Source organism: Eurosta solidaginis, chromosome 5, assembly GCF_040869045.1.
Source record: "Eurosta solidaginis isolate ZX-2024a chromosome 5, ASM4086904v1, whole genome shotgun sequence".
Lineage (NCBI taxonomy): Eukaryota > Metazoa > Arthropoda > Insecta > Diptera > Tephritidae > Eurosta > Eurosta solidaginis.
Window position 1 is genome coordinate 254,541,024 of NC_090323.1, and position 24,172 is coordinate 254,565,195.

The 24,172-nt window shown below is 33.6% G+C and overlaps 1 protein-coding gene across 22 annotated transcripts in view; it reads left to right on the forward strand.

The window, feature by feature from the left end:
* Positions 1-24,172, forward strand: part of LOC137253265 (band 7 protein AGAP004871) — a 264,640-nt gene that overhangs the window by 217,079 nt on the left and 23,389 nt on the right. For all 22 annotated transcript variants that reach the window (XM_067789873.1, XM_067789870.1, XM_067789871.1 and 19 more), the window contains one exon: positions 17,275-17,478. In XM_067789873.1, the coding sequence (XP_067645974.1) occupies positions 17,275-17,478 (204 nt within the window). The remainder of the gene's footprint in view (positions 1-17,274; positions 17,479-24,172) is intronic.

A 24,172-nucleotide genomic window follows, 5' to 3' on the forward strand; every position in this document is an offset into this window, starting at 1 on the left:
TGTAACAATTTTTACTATAGATTTAATGTATGGTTTTGTATGTAAAGTAAATATATCCCCTTCTACACTACTTGTTTACAAACAAACTCCCACACACCACCTATTGTGCATTGTTAAAGTTTTACCCTTTTTTTAAGCCCAGAAAAGGAAAGCCATATTATTTTATTTAACTGTTTCCTGTTTTTGTGTTTTACCAAAAAAAAAATAAAAAAGTATATAACAAAGATTCCCCAAAACCAGACATCTTTGTGCTGCCTTTTTGCGTGATTGCACAGTATGCAAGTTACTGTGTGTGTGTGTGTGTGTGCGTGTGAGTGGCATTTCATGAGGTCTATGTGTGTCCGTATTTGTGCACAGATTTCAAAATGCATGCCAAATAAAAAAAAAAAATTAAACTAAAAATCAACAAATATACACAAAGAAAGCCCATAACAAAATTTCACAGTTAACAAAAAAATTAATTAATAAAGGATGCGGAAAATGTCACGCAAAAAAATTTAAAAAAAATGTCAAGTAAAAAACCATTAAGAATAGGGCGCAGTGTAGCGGAAGTTAACAAAAAAAAAATTTCAGTAATTTTTTTTTCATATTTTTGTATTGGCAAATGTTTGCACATTCAGCTTTCGCACTTCGCTTGCTTCAACCCAAAATGAAGAAATGTAGATACAAGCCAGAACAACAAAAGCTGCGGCAGCCGTTATGCTTACGACCGAAATTTCTTTTATTCTTCGCTTTTTGATTGCAATTTTTTATTATTTGCTCACATCGTTTCGTTGCGCACTTTGTGTTGGCGCGTGGTGGCATAAAGTCTTTACATTCAATTTTTTAGTTGGTGCCACTTGCTTGCCAATTTAGCACAAAAACTTAAAACGAGAAAATCAACAAAAAGTAACCAAAAAAACTAGAAACGTTATCGGTTACAACAAAAAACAAAAACATGTTTTGAAACTTACTTACGCTAAAAGTCAAGTCTAACAGCCAAGTACTAGAGATTATTTTAGTTTATGCTGAATTGTTGTGAACACCTAAACCTTAACTTAAGTTTTGCCAAAGTTGTTGCTTGAGAGAAATTGTTGCAAGCTTAGAAAACAGGAAAGTTTCAAGAGCATTTGCAATTAATTTCAGATATTTTTGATGTGTAAACATCTTTGCTCAGGTTATGAAGAATCCATATGGCAACAATATACCAGTGAGTTGCTAATTTTTTATAGACGAAAAAATCATGGGGAAAATCCTCGATATATTATCGATAACTATAGAAAAGTTATAAATTATTTATCGAAAAGCTATCGGTATGTTACCAAAAAGTTATCGACAGATTATTGATTTGCTATAAAAAATTAGCTATATGTTATCGATAACTATCGAAAAGTTATATCAAAGCAAAAAGTTACCGATTTGTTATCGGGGATTGTGAAATTGTTATCAGCGTGTTATCGATTTGTTATCGAAAATATATCCATTTTCTATCGCAAAACTATAGATTTGTTATCAAAGGTTATCGACTTGATATTGAAAATATATCGATTTTTATCGGAGTGTTACCAATGTGTCATATGTATTTGTAATCGGTGACTCATCTTTATTTTTATAAAACAGATACCGATGAATAAATTAACATGTTTTATGCCGACTCCGAACGGAGAAGCTTGTCATGACAGAAATACACCCGGATTGCATGCCAAACTAGTGCCGAGGGGCGACCGCGGTTAGAAAAACTTTCTTCTAATTGAAAAATCTTGTTTCTAAAATGTTGGTGTTGCCTTGTCCTTCGCTATAAAATCAATGAAACATCTGCAACCCGGCTATAAGAAGCCGATGAATTGACGATCATATTTCTATGTCGATAATAAAACAATAATTTGTCGATGTCGGTTGTTACAGATAACAAGCGGGCGATACTGTTCTTAAAAAAAATATTTGTTTCTAGAAAAGTGCTTTTTATGTAAACATAAAAACACGAGTACTTCGTACTAATAGAGCATCCACAACTGATATATATCCCACTACAACAGGTTACCCAACACAAGTCAGGGTTCCCCTCTAATTTGCGTGCCTCTCTTTCTAAGCTCCTCTTTAATAATCGTATGGAATTTTTAACCTCTATTCCTCTGACTGGTTTATCACATTTCTTACTTCAATTCACCACTAACCTTGATACTGGTTAATCTTAACATTATCCTCGTTGAGAAAGTTTATGAGCTGGTCTCTGTCGTTCTTAGCATCAGTGGATATTACGATCTTTCCTATTGTAACGAATATAGTGTAATTCCGCTTATTTGGAACTTTCTGCTAACGTTTGAATCACTTAACTGTTGAATAACTCCAGTATTCAATAATGCAAAATGGTCTTTATTAGACTACTTTCACAATAACACTTCTACTTCTCGACAAATAGCGTGCTTAGATCAAACTGATTTCAATGCCTCAGCTGGCGCTGCTTTTATACTCTTCGGTTTCCTCATTTGCATATTTCTAGACGTTTATAGAATTTACTATTTGTTTACCAACTATAACTCACCAGCTACAACTACAGATGCACGATTATAGCTTCTCGCATAGCCATATGTGCGTGTATATTTGAGTGATACTTCCATCAATGATTGCCTACTTTTGGGAGTACCTCAGATATATGCATGTGTTTTTGCGTTTCTCTCCGCTGCTTGTATGGGCATAATGATTGATTTGTTTATGCGCACACAAGTCAATGCTCAGTATCGGCTTAGAAATGATAGTATCCCTTAGTGTTGCTAATATTCGTCACACTATTATTGATTGCAATCCATCTGAGATGACAATTCTAAAAGGTTTCACCTGAAATTAATTTTTGAATGATCTTTCAAAAGTTTTGATTTTCAGAAAGGCAGATTTGATTGTGAAAGTGTTTATTAACATGATTGCAATCGATAATTTTGAGTTGATTGAAAATTTAAATATTTACAATTCCAAAATCAATCAAATTTTACTGTAATCGATAATTGTTGAAGGTGCTGAATTAACAAATTTTAAGATCATAATATATACATTCGCATTTAATTGCAATCATAAGGTAGCTAAATCATTGAAAAACCCATTCATTTGGTAAAAAGCTTGTGCATGCGAGACACTGATTAAAAGCACACATTTAGTCAATAAAAAAAATTTAATCACTGATATTTTTAAACTAAATGTTTGACTCGATGTAATTATGTATTTTGTTGTTTTCGTCCCTTTTTTATAGTCCTTTGTTTGAATGTGTGTGCCCTTATTACCCCAATAAACTTTATATTGCTTTTTGTTACCTTAAAAGAAATGACCACTTTTTAACCGCCAAAACAAAGAAACAAAAAAAATCGTATGATACACTCATTTGTTGTTTTTTTTTTTTCTAAATACTTGAACGACCTACAATTACCAATTTTTGAAGTGAGGATTAAAAAACGTTTATAATACATATTACAATTTGCATAGTAATTCTCAGAATCACTTAGTGTTAGTCACAATTAGATAGAACACGAAGAAAGTACTTAAATAGTGAAATGAAAACCTAATAATTGCTTATTAATACGATTAAATTAAATAATCGACAAGCAAATTTGGAGTCGAATTCTATATTTTTGTATTTAAAAAAGTAAGTAAATAATTAAAGTATTTTACTACAATCACGTAATGACATATAAGTAGAAAATTTTTTTTTAATAAATTTATTAGAAAGCAATATTTATCCACATGAACTTATTCTTATCATGATTAGCAGGTAAGATATTTCCCAAACTAATAACATTTCTTACACGGTTAGAAATTTGAGCAATTTTTGAAACTGTTTTGTACTAAACTGGAATCCTCTCAATTTACTACTATATTTTAAATTTTATTCAGTTTCAATTCAAAACTTATTTGAACAGCTAGACTAAAATCTTAAAATCTTGGCTGTTCAAAAATTTGTATATTCAAGTGCAAATCGCAATATATATACAAAATTATATGTGCACTGCAACTTTTTAAAATTGAAAAAAAAAAAAAAACAAAATTAAAAATTACTTTAAATGTTCAAAGAATTTTGATATCCCTTGAATAAATAAATTTTGAATTAAAATTTTTCTCAGTGCTACAATATTTTTCTAAAAAATTTTTGTTGTCAATTGGTTTGTGTAAATTTTAGTATCATAACGAAGTGCCTTGGCTTCATATGAAATTCAGGCACTTTCATATGAATCGAATTTATATGTTTATATTCAAAGTGCGAATTTGTAACTGTGCCTATTCTTCAAGGCAAAACGAAAACAAAAGTACTATAAGTGTATAAGAGTTGTGCAACTCTGCTTAAAATCGTTTTAAAACAAAACAAAAAAATAGAAACTTCCAGTCACTTCTGGATTTGAAACAAAACCAAAGAGTTTTAAAAATCTAAAAATAGAAACTTTTATACACGTCTTGTTTTAAAACAAATCCCAAGAGTTTAAAAAAAATCAGTTGTGAAAAATGCTGCAAGTCCTACCTTCTCTTTCAAAATATTTTGTTACACATATAAGATGTAATGATATGTTTTCTTACGAAGATCTGATCCTACTGAGCAAGCCACTGGAATCCGTGGCACGTCGTTTTAGCAAAACACTGCGCCTAAGAGTACATCATTTTCTAGGTTGTTGAGAGATGGATTTGATATTTTAATAGAGGAGTTTAACAGTCACACCATGGGGAATCAATTCAATTAAGTTCGCTTAAATTTAAAAAACATTTTTCTTACTAAAAGTTTTTGGGGTAGCGCAAAAGTGGTGTAACCCATACTTTATATTTGTTGCGGTTCTGAAAAATCTTGCTTTATTAAAAACTATCAATGGTAGACGAAAGTGTACACATAAGTAAATGGCACTTCAAATGCAGTAAACAAATTTGAGTTAGAGATAAAAAAGCACATTAGCAGCCCAAGGACTGGAAAAACTAAATAACGTCGGCTTATTGTCAATACCCTCTATCAGCAAAAACCCAGTTTTTCAGAAGAGCAAAAAAAAAAACTGGGTTGACAGCTGTTTTGCAAATTTTTTATAATATTATGTATCCCATTTTGCTGTGAGAAATCCCGTTGTGCATTCAAAACAGTTTTTTTTTTTTGTGTTAAGTTTAGTTTAATTAAGGTAATAAGTCAGATAGATTTTTTTGCAATTCCAATGAAAATTATTTTTATAAAAAATATTGCTGGTAGAGGTTTTTGCAGATCAAAGAAAATATTAATTTTTTGGATGCAGTGTTTATGTCTGAACAAGAAGCCACGTAATAGAGGCAAAGTACTGTGATTCCATACAAAAGAGCTAGTTTTCAAGGCAGATATTATCAGAAACGTTAACGACAGACGGACAGACAGACTGACAGACCGACATTGCGCAATTGAAATTTTCTTCGATACTGATAATATTACGCCCCAACATTATACGATTAAAGCCTTAATACCTATGCATAAGTATAGCTATTTTTAATCTTCATCATCATATCTAAAGCAATCAGAATATTTAATTTATGTAGATGACTTAAGACTGCATGGAAGGATCTCATGTGCATCAGATGCCTTTTTCTTGCAGGATGATTTAAATATTTTGGTGACTCTGCTCTATATAATAATCTGCGATTAAATTTTAGTAAATGTTGCCATATGACGTTTTTTAAATCTTTGAATACTCATTCCCAACAAGTTGCTTCGGTTAACGAATTTTGTAATCTTAGTGTAATATTAACAATGCTTTCGGTATGAGAAGCTTAAAAAATAAATAAATGTAAGGCGCGATAACCTCCGAAGAGATCTAAGGCCGAGCTTCTCTTCCAATTTGCGTCGTGCTCCTCTTGATTTTTCCCTACAAATTGGCCGGACGGGACCTACATGTTTTATGCCGACTCCGAACGGCATCTGCAAGGCAGTTGAGTTTTCACTGAGAGCTTTTCATGACAGAAATACAATCGGAGCGCTTGCCAGACACTGCCGAGGGGCGACCCCGCTTAGAAAAAATTTTCTTCTAATTGAAAAATCTTATTTCTAAAATTTTGATGTTGCTTTGCCCGGGAGTTGAACCCAGGGCATACGGAGTGATAGGCGGAGCACGCTACCATCACACCACGGTGGTCGTGGTGAGAAGCTTATGAGAAAGAATATTGCTTATAGTTCTTTAGTCACAGGTTTACGTCTAAAAGATGTTAGAGCCCTTAAAAACTAATACCCTTTTCTTTTCTGGAAAAAATATTAATCTCATGTTGCACTGTTAAAATTTAACTTTTGAACTGAGTCGCGTGGCGCTATGCAAAATGGTTAAATTTTTTAATGAGACTCCTTTTTATTATTGAGTGAAAAATATTTTGTTAAAAGTACACAAGATCTCACGAGAAAAACAACTGGGCGGCATTATTTCCAGAAAAGAAATACCGATAATGGAAGGGCTGAGCACTTATTAATGCTACTAAATAGTCTAAATCGGTTTTTTTTTGAGGTATTGAAAGGCTTAACTTTTAGCATTTTATTTTCAACCTGACATTTTAAGAGTGGGCCTTGCTTCCCCTCTTCATTCACTATACCATTCCCTTCTACTTTATCTTTTTATTCTTGTCCATTCCTAATTCTAATTAACTTTCTTCCACAACTACTCCCACCATCTCTCAAACTCCAACTCCCCGTTCCCCTCCGACTCACAATCCTACTCCCAATTCCTTTCGCACTCTTACTCGCACTCCAACTGCAACTCGAACTCCAACTTTCTTTCAAGTTGGTTTCCAATTTTCTTTGAAAAAAGTAAATTCTTTTTTTCTTTTGAATCACAATAGCTCTGAAATTGTGAATCGGATTAATGACATATCCCGTCACATAAGCAATTTTTCATATAGATGCGTTTAACTCAATCTTATGCATTATGAGTAGATTGCACGTATTTTTATGGAGAACTGTGGATTGAGCAATATTGACGCCATCTGACATGGAAAAGTAGCCAACTTGCAACTTTTGTTGCAAGCAAAGCATAAGAAGTAGAATTTGACATTTGCTTCTGCTAAAGGTGCAGGAACACTTTGCAAGTGAAATTTTTTTTCGCACTCATTGGTAACTTTTCTAACATTTTTCGCAATTGAAAACTGCAATATAACAAATGAATACGACACAAAATATGTTAGCAAGTATTTTTGTTGTATAGGGAGAATGTTTATAACAGTGCTTCACAACATTTTGTATGTGAATGGGCAAGGCGAAATAAACTTCAATTGCCAAGTCTGAAGTTCCTTCATATTTACAAAGGCAACATCTTGGTGATGTTACTAGAATGCATAAGCTTGTATTAAACACATCTATATGAAAATTTTAATTGTGCCGCGACCTTTAACAATGGACAACACACGCTCACTAGAGCCATAATTTGATATTTTTTTTTTATAAAAAGTCTTAGAGTTTCATATTTATAGCTTAAGTGAAAATGTATATCGATACGTGAGTGCGTAACACGATAGAGAGAAGTGAGCAATTTTGCTGTAAAATTATCAACTATTAGTTATTTGTTAAGCAGTTGATAATTTTTCTTCTACAGGGCTAAAAAAGCAACGTACACAATATGTGTATATATAAACTAAATAGAAGCACCACGCCAAAATAAACACGGCATAGAGCCACCCCATTTATAGAGTTCGGATCAAGGTGAGAGCAGAAAAAGGGAGCAATACGTAGAAACATAAAATAAAAATATATATTATTTAGATATTTAGTTAGCTTTTTGTGTAGTTTATACAAATTTCTGAATAGCAGTTTCCATATTCTGATCACTGGACATCAGATAGCCTGTTGCAAAGCAAGAGGTAGGTTCTATTTGGGACATACTAATAAAACTTGATTTCATAAAATCCTTATGTAATAAAGTATTTCTAAAGAGAACCGAAAACAAATAGTTGAGTATGCGACTAATACTGCTGTCCTAAAAAGTATGTGGGTACCTACTTTCTAACTGAAAGTTTCATATTGAATTTAACTTGTTTTTAACTTGCCAACATATGCTGTATATTTTTTTAAAATAAATAATTCGGACTAACTTGAATGTGATCTTTGTATTTCTGCAAGAAAAAGTTTAAACTTTATATCCGTATACGCAAATTTTTTGGTTATGTAAATAAAAAATCTTCGAAAAATAAAACAGATAACCATATTCTTTATTAGGACGGCAGAGTAATGTAAAATACAAAATATAGAATTCGACAACAAATCAAAATTATGTTCGACATATTAAATATCATAACAAAACCTATGAAACAACTTTAGACTTTTTGGTGTACATTCCCTTATTTAAAAGTAGATGGAATGAACACAAGGAATGCCAGTGAATAACAGTGCACGCGTACATACATACTAACATATTACACATTAAGTTAAGTTAAAAATGTTTATATCTACTTTTTTTTTAATTAGAACAAAATGTTTGTTATGCAACAAATTGTTTAATTGAATCCATGAATATGTATGTAACCCAACGCACCGATTTAACTAACCCTTTTAACCCCGATTTAAAGTTAAATTTTTGACAGCATGCTATTTCTATAAATGTCTAAACTAAATAATAACAACAAACAAACAAAAAAAAAAAAAAAGCAAATAAAAAAGCTATCTGTCTTCAACCAATCTTTAACTATCATTAGTTTTTCATAACTTTTTTGTGACAGAGCTAATAACACTCTCACTAATAAAAATTGAAAACAAGACTCACATCAAGATAACTAAGTTGAAAGAAAAAAAATAATAGAATTTTATTTTAAACACAATGTATACATGCATTTCATGAATCTCATTCACACATAACGGCAGAATTTTGAATTTTCGAAACACATTTTCACATCCATCAGATGAAATTTTTTTCTGTATTAGATTGAATTGATTTTTCCTAATCATGAACACAAAAAAACGCATTCAAAAATCTTAGAAATATTCATCCTAACGTAAAATGACTTAACTTCAAACCACTAAAAACGGAAAACACTAACCATAGAAAAACAAAACAAAAAGTACTAAAAACATATTAAACAAATTTGAAACAAAAAAAAAACTTTACAATTTATTTATTGAATTTTAATGCTTCCTTTGATTCCTTTGAGAGCACAAAAAACGCAAAGGATAACAGACCGCCACCACCCCCAGTATAAAAGCAAACCGATGTCGAGTTCATCTATGTGTGTTTGCGTGGTTTAGGCTGTTAAATGGGAAAGGGTTCGCATGTTCTACAAAAGAAAAAGAAAATTTAGAAAATCTATATGAAAACTCAAGCATTTTATAAAACAAATAGTGAAATCAAAGACACAGACATTTTTAACACACAAAATTTAGTTGACAGTTGATCAGGGTGATATTGTAAAAATTATTTTAATATAAATATGTACAAAGTATATATCAAAAATATTGATAATGCAGAACTCAGCGTAGATTGCCTGATAGCCGGTATAGAAAGCGTCCAGAAACAAATATGCTCTAATATATGCTAATGACTAAATATTTGACAAACATATTTATATACATATATATACAAATACTGCTATATATATTTATAAATAAATAATCGAATAAAATATTAATGTATTTAGTAAATATAAAATGTACATACATATATACATAGAAGTATAACTATGCTCCATACATGCAAAACATGCATATAGTTCAATACTAATACATACATACACATACATTCCTACAGTTAAATAACCATCTGAAGAAAAGAAAATCCATCTCGTAACTATGTAGTGTTAAATACTAACAAGGCCTAGTACATACATATTTACACACATATCCATATACATCTATACGCATATACTAGTTGTCTTTTCATATGGTTTTAAATTATGTAATTTTGCTTAAAATGTGCATAACTAATCAGGTTGACTACGGAAGATACTGTGCAAATTGTAATAGAGTTCCTTTTTTTATTTGAAGTCAAAAAATATATAAAAAATGCAAATATATAAACATTTTAGCTTAACAAGTTCGTATATATAATGTACTGTGTATATACAGTACAATTGTATGAAAACGTATGTGTAGGTGTGTGAACCAATGCACTTAAACCTATCCGTTTAGTTAGGAATGACTTTCTTATTTCAGTTTGTTATCATTTTCAATTTGAGTTTTATTCAGCTTTTTCCTAATTTTATAACACTACAAAACACTATGTATGTATATATATGCGCAATGCATTTGTCATATGCTTTGAAATTACCCTCTTTTTTTGTAAACTAAGTTTGTTTTGTTTAAATTTTTTTTTTAAATTTGTTTGATTATTAAGCTGTTTTTATATGTACCGTATGTATATATTACTTATTTTGTTATAATAAAAAATATGTATTGAGAATAAAGACATATCGCTCATTTGCTGCAACGTCGTCATAACTCAAAAAACATGATCTATGTTGTATAAAAAAATCTTCGTGATCAGTTAAAAATTTAGCACGTGTTATAAAAATGAAAACATGCCTTTATATGCGCAACATATGGCAGTTAAAATCTTTGAATGGCTCTCCTGGAAAATTATGTTTTTTGAGTTATGACGACGTTGCAGCAAATGAGCGATATGTAAACAGCTAAGGTGTGCGCAAGTGTTACCACTCGAAAACCTTGATAACTCCAAAATCCACCAAAGTGGGTCAACATGTTGTCATTATAGGGTACATCACTTTTACAAAAGGAGTAGCCGAAATATGAACGCATTGCGACTAAATTTTAACGTACAAAAACAAAAACATTATGATGATTCTTATAGTACTTTTTCTATACTAAAGAAATGTTTAAAAAAAATGCTTTTGTAAACATTTTTTCAACTTTTCGAAAAAAGGACCTGCTTCGATTTCTATGTTGTGTTGCTCAAAATAAAGCTCACTGATTCCCCTACAAAAACACATATGTCATTTTGTGGGCAACGTCAATTTGTATTCGTGTTCTCGCTTTAAGGAAATGACAGTTTGTATATACTATATACTATATATACCACCGATCTCTATGATTTTTTCAGACAACAATATATGCTACTGTAACGAATTTAGTGAAACTCCGCTTATTTTACACCCTCTACTAACGTTCGTATCGAGTTCAATGAGTTCAATGAAGTTGTGTGCTAAATTGTTGAATAAATAACTCCAATATTCAATAATACAAAAATGGTCTTTATTAGACTACTTTTATAGTACTTCACAATAACACGTGTACTTCGCAACCAATAGCGTGCTTAAATCAAACTGATTGCTGCTTACTCCGCTTTCGCTCCTTTTACACTCTCTGCTGTCTCGTTCGCGTTTCTTCTTCTAGAATTTACTACTTAGTTACCAGATATAAACTTACCAGTTATAAACTACAGATGCACGTTTATAGCATCTCACATAGCCATATGCGCGTTTATATGTGAAGACTACTTCGCTGATGATTGCATACTTTTGTGAGTATCTCTCCGCTGCTTGTATGTATGTGTATACATAATTATTGATCTCTTTATGTATATACAATTGACTGCTTCGTATCGGCTTAGGGATGATATTATCCCTTAGTGTTTCTAATATTCATCACACTATGTACGTAAGCATTTTCTGAAATTTAAAGCTTCTAGCTGTTCAAATGGTGTTGGAATTGCGAAAAGTTTCTTATCTGAACAATCGGTTGTATGCTATATAAACGATAGATCTCTTCGAGATTTTCAGGCAACAATATTGTCTATATACGAAAGCATATGGTGAAGCTTCAATCTGATAAATTGAGGAAGATATGACAGAAATCCTCTTTTCTGATAAATAGATTGTATGGGGGATATACACTATAGTGGTCCGATCCGGCCGGTTCTGACATATGTCTGATCGGACACCCAAATACACCCGCTCACCAAATTTTATCAAGATATCTCAAAAATTGAGGGACTAGTTTGCATACAAACAGACAGACGGACAGACGGACATGGCTAAATCAACTCAGCTCTTCATCCTGATCATTTCGGTATACTTAGTTGTGGGTCTATCTCTTTTCCTTTAAGGGCTTACAATTTTGAGATTCGTGACAAAATTAATATACCATTTCATTTTCATGAAAGGCATAAAAATAGACGTTGCACCACAAAATGACCTGTATATTTTTTATAGGGTAGTAAATACTCTTTATTTTAAGCAACGCTTTAAAAATCGCAATCTTTTTGGAAAAAATTTAAAACAATAAACAATAAAAAAAATGCCAATTAAAAGTTTTTTTTCGCAATACCATCGGGATCGATTTTTTTACTTTTGCTCGAAACAGAGCCCACGTGCACCCTTACAAAAATGTCCAGACCCTTTTGTGGAGCGAGGTTAACTTTTATAGTTTTTTGGACTTTCAAACTGAAGCTTTTGGGTTACCCATCGTGCTACAGCTTAAAAGTTCAAAAAACCTTAACATTTTACGTGGTATGAACGATTTTTATATCATTGCAATTGACCGAACAAGAACCCAAGGAGAATCTACATAAGCGTACAATAGAGGAGGATCCTTTCTGTCTACACTATAATGTTTCATTGCCCAAGGGAAAAGCTTTTTGAAGTCTGTTTGTCACTTTATTTGAACTTTTTTATTTTTGCAGGTTTTAATACCATTTCTCTTCATGTTTCGTGTGACTTACACAAGTGTGGTTTTGGCTATTTCAGCAACATATCTAATTGACATGGATCGATTTTTCCTAATTAGGGAAAGAACATTGCTCTCAAACTGCGCTTCTGCTGATCCCTTTTGGCGGCCATTCCTTGGCTTGCCCTTCACTGAGCCTTCCTTCAAGTGTAGACACGTTTTTGGGGCAGTATGATAGGATAATGCTGTGAGTTTTGTCAACTGGGATTACAGCCTTTGCCGAACCACTGATGAAGATGGACCCTGCTTAGAAAAATTGTTTTCTAATTGAAAAAATTTTTTTGCAAGTTTTTGAAGTTGCTTTGGCCAACCTTTGTGGCCAGGATTTTCCGCGTGATGGGGGAGTACGACACACCAATACCATGGTGGCCACCCTACCTGAGCCTAACTTTAATACATTTTGAGGTTATATTGGGTGTTTATAAAAAAAATTTTAAAACAGGGAGTTCTTCAGCCAAATTCTGAGATAGGGCGTTTTTCAGAAGTTTTCTGAGATTGGACGTTTTCGAAATAGCAGACGAGATTGGCTGATATTCCTTATATTCTTGAGTGAATTTAGTACATACGGTTATCCCACTTAACGAACAGGGTGTTAAGAAAATTAAACAAAAAAATTTACCTCTGGTGTATGTATGTATCTACTAAGATTACCCTTCACCACTTACGTAAGTGTAATAGCGTTTTCTTTTCTGAAATAAATTGTTGCCAAAGTAAATGGTAAAGCCTTAATAGAGCTACTCTTACCACAGAAAATTTTCAACATTTATAGTGCATGCAAAAAACATAAATGGCTACCCCGTGTATTAGCTGTTTTTCAGAAACGCGCTGTCAATGAAAATAAAAATGCATTAGCAATTATTTCCTTCAGTTCAATATTCTTCGCTAAAAATTTGCGAAGTTAAGAAAATAAATTGCACTGCCACACCGCCATTTTATGCATGGTAAAATTGTAACGCTTTTACGTTGCGAGCAGTCAACAATTTTCACAAAAGAACGAAATACCCCGTAAAGGCGTTACCTGCTTTTTAGAATAGAACAAAATATATTTACAACCCTTGCGCGGCGTACAAAAAGCGTAACACTTTTTGCAGAAAAGAAAACGCTATAAATATAATTCGTTTAGTTGTGGTGTCCAAGGCGAATCTATACAAGGTGATGGCAAAGCGAATTCAACCGCCGTGCAGAAGAATGTCAAGTCAAAAGATAATTTTAATTGATTTCGATTAACTGATATATTAAAGTACAAGGCGCTGTATGGAAAATAATCAAGAAGAAGCAATCAGATGTTGGGATAACAACACCTGGTACTGAATTCGCCTTGATTTCAATTAATGACATATTAGCTATCATCCGGTGGCAAAATCCTGAGCCAGATAAATAATTTTGCATGTAAATGCAACAACAACGATTTGAGCCAGATAAATCCATATAGAAGTTTGGTTCAATTTGTGATCCAGATAATTTGTTAATTACTTCTTTTTAAGTTGGCAACGCGGCCTTCAATATACCTACTTTTTCAAAAATAGATGTCGCTGCTTAGCCTTTCGCCGCATCTGCCTATCACATTTTACGTGTGCGAAAATTTCACGACATCTGCTTCTCAAGTCTCTCAATGAGCACTCTCGTGAGAATTGAGCATGAGCCGGAGCTGTAAAACTCACTGAAAGACGGCAATTGTTGTACAAGGCGTTGTATGTCAAATAAACAAGAAGAAGCAACAACACATGCTACTAATTTGGCCTTGGCTGTATGCATTTCGATCATGGCTCAGTTATATGGTTGGCTCATCTCATCAGCTTATTTTATTTATTTCATTGCGTGGTCGATGGGATTGTCAAAAGGAAATGGCAAACTCAAAATGAAACCAACACATTGGCAACATTTTCTTACAAACATACAAAAACTGCTAAGTTTTATGTTTCCATTCCTTACCATTCGCACCAACACCAACACGCAGATTTTGGCAATCTGAACTAACATATTTTGTTTTTGTACAGATGAGCCAACCATATAGTTGAACCATTATTTCGATCTTCATTTAAATGGCACGCTGTAACAAAAATCACTTCATTTGCCGCAACGTGTCATTATAAAAATTTATTTCAAACAAAAAAACGAAAATAAGAACAAAATTTAATCACAACAAATTCCAGCACAAACTTTCGAATTTTCATTATATGTATGTATGCAAATAAATAAATATACACGATTCATTATGTACATAAATCAAGAGCGGAGCATCATAGTCATTGCATTAAATAAAATGCAAAATAAATATTTACATAAATGTCACAGCGAAATCGTATCCTTGTTGTTTTTCCGTTAACATATGACGATGTTCGATGGCGATGTATAACATGCACTAACACAAGGGCAACATCAAGTATTTGTGTGTGAGTGTATTTTAAATAGAGTGGTAGAAAAAAAAATACATACACCCTTGGTTATAGGCAAATGTTGACATATTTATGCACATGTACGTAATAAAATTTGTCTGTCCTGTCATTGCAATTCGCACCACAAAATCGCATCAATAATGTTGTTTTTTTTTTTTAAATTTATTTGTTGTTGTTTATACTGTCGTGCAAATTAATGCAAATGAAAGCGAAATTGCATTGCTCTGCTCTCTTTTTTTTCTATTTTATATTAATAATAAGCGCGAAAGAGCTAGAATTTTTTAACGCAGATGCACATGCTGGATCTTAGAAGCATTTAACAGCGCTAAACATAATTATAAGTGAAAGAGGAGGACAAGTTTGGACAAATTATTTCTTAACCTTCAATAATGACTATTTTTTAAATTTTATGTCTATAGACTTATGAATACAATTTAAAACAACAAATTTAAAAAAAACGTAAACTTTCTTAAAAAATTATCCCGACAACAGCCCTGTGTCCTGAAATAATACTGAAATAGTCCCAATATGGTCCTCAAAATTATAAATTAATTTTTCGAAATAGTACTAAAATAAAACGATCGCAGAAGAGTCCCACAAAGAACTTGAAACAGGCAAGAAACGAGTCCAAAACAAGCCCGAAAATAGTCGCTGCAAAATCGGAAACTATGCGATCTGCACCTGAATTAAACGTTGCTTAAAGACCCCTCTAAGTCCACAAAAGAACCCTGTTGGCACTGCCTACTGGAATCTTGATTTAATTTTTTCTGTAACTCTTGTCAAGCTTTTATAGTTCGCCCTTATTAATTACTGCGAAAGAGTAGAAGTCCCACGCCAGCCAGACGAACTCGATTTTTTTCACATGCAGCTGGCGAAATCAAGGTAATCAATACAGTTATTAATGCGTCACCTTTGGAACACTATTTCATTATTTTCTTGCAGAGCTCTGATTGTTAAGACAAAATTTCACAACTATGTTCTAGACCACCACATATGTGTCCTCTATAATATCAGTCTCTGTGGCTACTACCTGGCATTAAGTTTACCTCGGTAGCTGAAAGCTAGTAAAAAAAACAGCCAGGGACAGCTTCATTCCAGTAAGCAGGAGTCATCGCTACTTTTCTTCGGGGATTCGAGGTACATGGTTGTCACTATTTGAAGTTCCTCCTTCACCCTTACTTACAAATTTAGAAGTCTTAGTTCTATTACCGCAGGAGCTTGCCTCATCGTGCTAGTAGTGGAACGTCTTCGGTCAATTGCTACCACCTCTTCCCGCCCAGGCCCACTTTATTCGGTGGGGGATTGCTAGCAGCAAAGTCCTTCACAGCGAGCTGACTTTGATCTAATTCCACTGCCTTTTGAGCTCATGCCAAGCGCACGCTCTCGTTGTCCGTTTAGTCGTCTACAGCTCCCAATCGCTGGATAACTCTTAAAGATGTCGAGTTTTGTAACAGGGCTCTCTTTTTCTTTATCGAAGCCCGATCCTTCACCGAGCTCGTCGACTTTACGCTTAGCGTGTTTTCAGATTCTGATTATCAATAAAGCGTTTGTTTCTTCGTGGATTTTTTCTGTCTCCTCAGCCTTACCGTAAAATGGTAGTGGTGAAATGCAGTCCCAGAACTTGTATACAACATTACTTGTATTATATTTATGTGCAGCACTGTAGTAGGAAACATTATTAAGATGGCGAATGTGTGCTATATGGAAGAAATGTGGTTGAATTTACATCTGGAAATTTAAATGAAAATGAAGATGAAAATGTGCACACAGCTCGCTAAAAATTGTCACATATGATGCGCATGCATGAACACATACAGAAGTACACATACATATGGAATGTCCATAATTTTGTATTTATCTTAAGGTAGAGAAGACTTCATAGGTAGAGTATGTAAGCACTTATGTATATAAGTTTGTAGTATATATGAAAGGGAAACCATCGAGCAAATATGAAGACACATTCGTTTGATTTTATGTATCTACATAAGTATATAAACCTCAATTTCACCTTAAAACATATAAACTGCCGAGTACACATCATACATGTATGTATTGGTAAATTATGAAAGAAGAATAGAGCATAAAGAAACAGTTGAAGTTGAAGAGGACAGTGAAAGCTAGGAATTTTTTTTATTTCAAGTAATTTAGAAAACAAAGTCATAAACTAACCAAAAACATTTAAGTAAAACGAATAACAAAAAAAAAAAAACAGAAATTAGCTAAAAGCTAGCAAAACAAACAACCAAAAACCCAACCACTGCCACTTTGTAGGTACTGACAAAGGATAGTGTCACCGTCTCGGTGGATGCAGTGGTTTATTATCGCGTTTCGAATGCGACAGTTTCTATAGCGAACGTGGAGAACGCTCACCATTCGACCAGACTTTTGGCACAGACTACTCTACGAAACACAATGGGAACTCGGCATTTGCATGAGATACTCAGCGAACGTATGACAATTTCCGGCACAATGCAGGTAAGTTTTACACTAACAAAAAACATTGCTTTTGCTATCATTTTCAGCTCATCACATCATGCAGCATTTGAGTTAGCAGCAGCAATGTGACATACAAACGATATCAACGTCAACATTGGTAAACCCTTAGGTCGGTTCATATTATTACTCATACGCAGTGTCACTTGCATCACTGCCACTCTCACCGATTAACTTACGGCATGTGTGTTGCTCATCTTGTACTACACATACACACATTCAAGCAGCACATACGTCATTTCATGTACATATGTGTTGAAAGTCGTTCATCTTCGTCGTTTATAAAGTCAGCGCGCAAATATCAGCTAATGGAGCGTAGACGTGATGTGGCAAGCCAAAGTTAAACAAAAAGAAGTTTCAGCTGAGTAACTAAAAACTTGCCAAGTGTATGTAAATTGTTTTTTGTGTGTTTGTTGTACGAAGGCTGGGTTTGGTTTGAGTTAAGCAAATATCAACTTGAGCATAGCAGCTGAAATGAAACACACTCACGTATACATATGTCTGCATAAAGTTACATTTGTGAATAATGGCGAAAGTCACACAAAATTCAAAAGTCACCCTGCAGGAAAGTTCATTTAAATCCAGTTTATCACATATGAACAATTTAAACAAAGATTACGAATATACATTTGTTTACTTCTATTAGCCTCGTTCCAGCCTCAGATTTGGGAAATATTTTATATATTTAGATTTTCACCAGCCAAGCAGAGGAACCGCCAAGGGCATCTATAGCCCTAGTGGGTTAAGGGGCTTAGAATATTTCCGTCAAAGTTAACTTTGCAAACAAAAATGTGGTTCTTTAGAACTTTGAAAAAAAAATTGGTTTGGTGGCCCCAAAGTACCCCGTCATATGACCTCCTAGGACTCCGTTTCCTAAAATAACTAACCCTATGATAACTAACCACGAAGTATTTTGGCACCATTTTTTTTTTTTATAAATTAATTTACAAAAGATAGATAAAAGACACAAAGAAATAGTCGATCACTGGTTTACTTCGTATTCTGAACGTTTCTCTGATAGTGAATAGGGGAGCATTTTTTGCTCTCACGCTGAAGCAACTGTATTTACTAAACTGAGTTAAAGCTTTACTGCAAGCTACTTTGAATTCTGATAAGATTGACGTATAAGAAAAACTAAGCTTGAAAAAACTTTGAAGGTTATATTGCGAGGGCCTCGGAACACTTTTTTCTTTATCCTTCTGAAGACAGCGAACTTTTTTGTTGGTTGTAAGCTCGTTAGTTTTTTAGCTCCATTATATTTATATTTCCGCTATTAGCTTTTAGATGGCTGAAGTCGGTTTTGCATAGTTGAAGCCACTAAAAGCAGCATCTTCTTTCATGAAAGTCATTCAATTCAAACAACATTAAAAAAAATTATAGACCTTCTCAATATCAGAGATGAAGCTCCACTTAAACCAGCTTCGGCTATTTTTGGAAAAATAAAAAAGTTTTTTCTAGGACCCACTTAACGTACACCCAAATTTAGCTGCGGTTTTTGCAATCCTAGTCTAGTCCTAGACCTCGTTTTTATCAAAAGTTTGGCTTTCATCTCTGTATTTCAGAAAGTTTCCTCATAATCTTTTTAGCCAATGCCGTCCGTCCGTCCTTCTGTTCGTAAACATGATGACTTGGGTAAATTTTGAAGTATCTTTATGAAATTTGGTATGTAAGTTCCTGGGCAATCATCTCAGATCGCTATTTAAAATGAGCGAAATCGGACTATAACCACGCCCACTTTTTCTATATCAAAAATTTCGAAACACCGAAAAAGTGCGATAATTGATTATCAAAGACGGATAAAGCGATAAAACTTGGTAGGTCGGTTGACCTTATGACGCAGAATAGGAAATTAGTAAAATGTGGCAACGCCCACTTTTAAAATAAGGTAATTTAAAAGTTTTGCAAGCAGTAATTTGGCAGCTGAGTATGTAATGTTCGGTTAAACCCGAACTTAGCCTTCCTTACTTGTTTTTACTTCCTTTCTTACTATTTCGGTTATTCTTATACTTTCGATCAGTCATACTTTTAATTTTACTCGCAAATTCATCCTTAAGATCACTTTTATTTTTCTCTTATTCTCACCATTACTCATAGCCTTACTCTTACTCTTCCTCTTACTCTAACCACTTCACTAACTCTAATTTCCACGTACTCCTACTGTTACTCTTTCACATGCTCACACTCATAACTTCCCTCTTCCTCTACTCTTTGTTATTACTCTCATTCCCCTTTTTCCCACTCTCGATCTCCCACTACCATTCGCTCTTCCCTTCTCTTTACTCCTTACCTTCCTCTTGCCACCCTTCCATTTAGACTTCCGTTCATGTGTCCAATCCTATTGCCCATTTCATCTGCCTTTGATACTCCCAAGTAGTGTGCTACTGAAATATCGAGGGTCCGAAGCGGTTAGTTCTTTGCCAAATTCAACTTATTTCTATCTATGTGAAAACAGCCCTTTTTGGCACCCCTTACCAAAGGTTATTCACGGTCTTAAAACTAAAATTTTTACAACAAGATTTCGGTCTATAGTGGTTGATCGATATATCCATAGTTTTAGGAATATAGGTGAATTCGAGTAATTTTTTCGATCAAGCTTAAATTTAATATAAGGAGATTGCGGTTGTGTGAGGCTTCGTTTAGTAACTAAATTAAAGCTTTCAAAACGGCAATAAAGTTAGTAACAAAATATGTCAGCTAATTCTATTTTTCTCCCTTTCTCTGCTTTCAAACTGCGTAGTCTCGACTGAAATAATTTCTTGGCCGGAACGTCTTCGTCTATTCACATAACATGACCTAGCCACTGAAGCTTTTGGGTTCTTGTTGACTGCACTATCGTCATATCTGCGTAGAGCACATACAGCTCATCATTATACCTCCTTCGATACTCGCCATCGGCTTCACGAACAGGACTATACATCTTCCATAGAACTTTTGTCTCGAGCACTTCAAGAGCCAAAGTGGTAGATGTTAATGACAGAGCGTGCGACGCACAGTGTCACGGCGTCAAACATAATCTGGTCCTAAATTTCTTTCGCTCTAATGAATCTCGCCAACATACAAATTTGCACCTCATATCTACAACATACGGTCCCTCCAAACTTTATTATTAGTGAAATTACTTTTCTCAAACCCTTCCTCAGCTTTTCCCTCCTTGTATAACATTTACCGTTAATTGAGGAATATCATAACTAAGCCAATGCTGCACCTGATCCCACCAATGCTTATACTCTATAAGTAATGCGCCTCACACTTTCTTCGTTGCCTTTAGCTAATTACTCTTTTGTACTCCTTAGTATGTCATTCAATTTCTAAACTTAAATTTTCCCACAGGCCTTTACATAAATTTACATAAAGAAAGTTGATATTTATTTGCTGTCGTCACTATGCACTTTGTCTCACATTACAAATACAAAGTAAAAAGATTTCCTCAGGTGCAAAGACTAATGCCTTTAAGCCATGTTGCAGGCGAGCACACACTTGACACAATTTTTATTCTACAAATGAAATATGCCCTTCTAGGTGTACGACAATATGTGTGTATGTGTTATATACAAGTATAAAAGAAAGGAAAATTTAACATTTGTACCTGTGCACTCCCACATCAAATATGCAAAGCTTTAGTTACTTTAATAATAAATCGAAATTGTGGACTGCTGAGGTGGGCGCCAACTAAGTAAAAGCGATATGCATTAAATAAATAGTTTAAGTCAAATCAATAAAATCGAATATGTTCTATGAATGACAAACTCTGCTATTTTTTGTAAAGCGATTGAGTGGATGAAAACAAGACGTATAAATAGCTAAAACAAAGTTTTTTTTTTTTTTTTAAAGTTTTAAATGAAGCCACTTTTCTGCATTTGTTAAAAATTTTACAATTTTAGTATATGACAAACTTTTAACTAACAGCGCTTTTCAAGCATAGTCAACACTCAGCAACTTGTTTCGTTGTATTTATATTCAACAACACAAAATGTCAAAATCATTACAAAGAGATTTTGTTTTTATACTTATTATAACTTTCATGAAAATGAAATGGTATATTAATTTCGTCACGAATCCCAAAATTGTAAGTCCTTAAAGGAAAATAGATAGACCCACCATTAAGTATACCGAAATAATCAGGATGAAGAGCTGAGTTGATTTATCCATGCAAACTAGTCCCTCAATTTTTGAGATATCTTGATAAAATTTGGTGAGCGGGTGAATTTGGGTGTCCGATTATACATTTGTCGGAACCGACCGGATCGGACCGCTATAGCATATATCCTCCATATAACCGATTTTTCAGAAAAAGAGGATTTTTGTCACATCTTCCTCAATTTATCAGAATGAAACTTCAAACTTCACCATATACTTTCGTATATTGCACATATTATTGTCTGAAAAAATTGAGGAGATCGGTCGTATATATAGTATATATCCCCACAACCGATTGTTCAGATAAGAAACTTTTCGTAATTACTGCCCTATTTTAAGAGCCAGAGGCTTCCGTATATATACCAAAAATCATAAATAAAGATCGGTGGTATATATAGTATATAAAAAAAAAAAAATTAAAAATATTTTAACAGTTAGAAGCTTCAAATTTCACCAAATTCTTACGTATGTAGCATATATTTTTGTCTGAAAAAATCATAGAGATCGGTGGTGTATATATTATATACCCCATATAAACTTTCATTTTTGCCCCTTTTTTACGGCTAGAAGCTTCAAAATTCATCAAATTTCCTCAAATAGTTACGCTTACGTCATATATTGTTGAAATATGTGACTCGCAGTCATAGTTTTTACATGCAGACCACAAAAAACGTAAAGCTTTGCATCCTCACACAAAGTACCTACCTATTTTTTATTTTATATTCATCTTAAAAATCGTTTAGATATATGCATCTTTTCACTATATATTTCTTATCTTATACATCCGATTATTTGGAGATTACGAACGGGATAAGATTATTGTTCAGCCCCATTCATGAAAGGTATGAAGTCTTCGGCACAGCCGAAGACAGTCCAGTCCTTACTTGTTTTTTCCTTTGTTTTTTTTTTTGTTGTGAGCTTTGACAATTTTTTTGTTTATGCTTGAATTGTTGATACGTAGCACTCTTGTAGTTAAAAGCCAGCGATTGTTTGATATTGCAAAAACGTGTGCACATGCAAGCAATCAACCGATTTTTCTGTCATAAAAATGAGAAATATATGTGCGATAAATAAAAATAAAAGTTTATCTAGAAACATGTACAGGTTAAGTGACTGAATGTGCCCTATTTCAGAATTTGGTTGAAGAGCGCCCTACCTCGTATTATCTTCTGTGAAATTTAATTGAATTAATACTCATATAGGCCATTTTTTAAACAGATTTTTAGATTGAGTATTTTTGAATAAAATTCTGAAAGAGAGCGTTCTTCAAATAAATTTTGAAATAAGGCGTTTTTAAAACGGCAGCCGACATCATAGTACAGGTCTACAAGTAGGATATGTAGCAGCACGCACATACACAGCCACGCTCGCCTGATAAAATGCTTGTTCCTGTTCGTTTTTATTTTTTGTGGATGCTATTTGGCACTGTTGTACTTCTTAGGTCCAAGAAAAGTTTAGTAGCTGCTAACGAAAACTGCGTAAAATTTTTATCGTAAATTTACAAAGAAATATCCTTATTTACTTTCAAATGAGCACTTAGTTACAACTCTATTTAAAATCCATATGTTTTGGACAATTTTAATTAACAAATTGTGATACTTTATTACCGGGGACGATTGCTAAAACACGACCAAAACCGTTGGGGGAGGTATTAATAGACGCGTTTTTGCCTCGCTCCCAATAATTCGAATACCTTTTCGCCTTTAGACTATTGATAACAGGACAAAACGCGTCTTTTCATTTCTTAATACTGGGGTGGCTTTTCATAATTCGATAGTCGACACTCTTGATTCGATACTTCAAGTCGATATCGAACGCTCGATGATGCCATTTTAGTTCCCGTATCTTGGTATGAACTCTTTAGTTTGCAGATTTCAAAGGGTGTTTAGAAAGCTTTGTGGGGTTACCAAAATATTTGCTTTTATAAATAGCGTTTGTTTCTTAATCTCTGAATAAAAAATCATTCCCTAAATAATCACCAAGGCATAAAATTATAACTTTCAAAAAGGCAATTCGACACCTAATTTGGTATCGAACAGTTTGTATCGATACGACGCGTCGACAATTTGTGTTACGGAAAGCAAAAACGATTATTTTATACTCGTTCTTGATCGATATCGAATTATGGAAAGCCACCCCTGGAATAACTACGCGTCCTCAGATACCCCAATTCAAGACTTTTGTATAATTTTCTGTAGAACCCATATAGGTGTACTTCATTTGCATACTAAATTCGTTCAAAAAAATTTACCATCACAGCAACCCATTTCTGATATTCCGCTCTTTTTTTTGTTTCCCTCCGTTGCTTTCCACGACAGCAACCCCGGTAATTTTGACACTTCGTTCAGTGTCAAACGCATGTTCCACGCAGGTTCCACTGAGTTCCACAATAGTTTGACACTGACCGAAGTGTCAAACGGCAGTGTGTTAGAAAGAGAAAGGAATTGTTTCCTTCTCATGCATATCATACTTGTAAACCTGTACTATGGCTGACATATGAAATTTGATATGCCACTCACTAGTCTATATTTGAGATCTC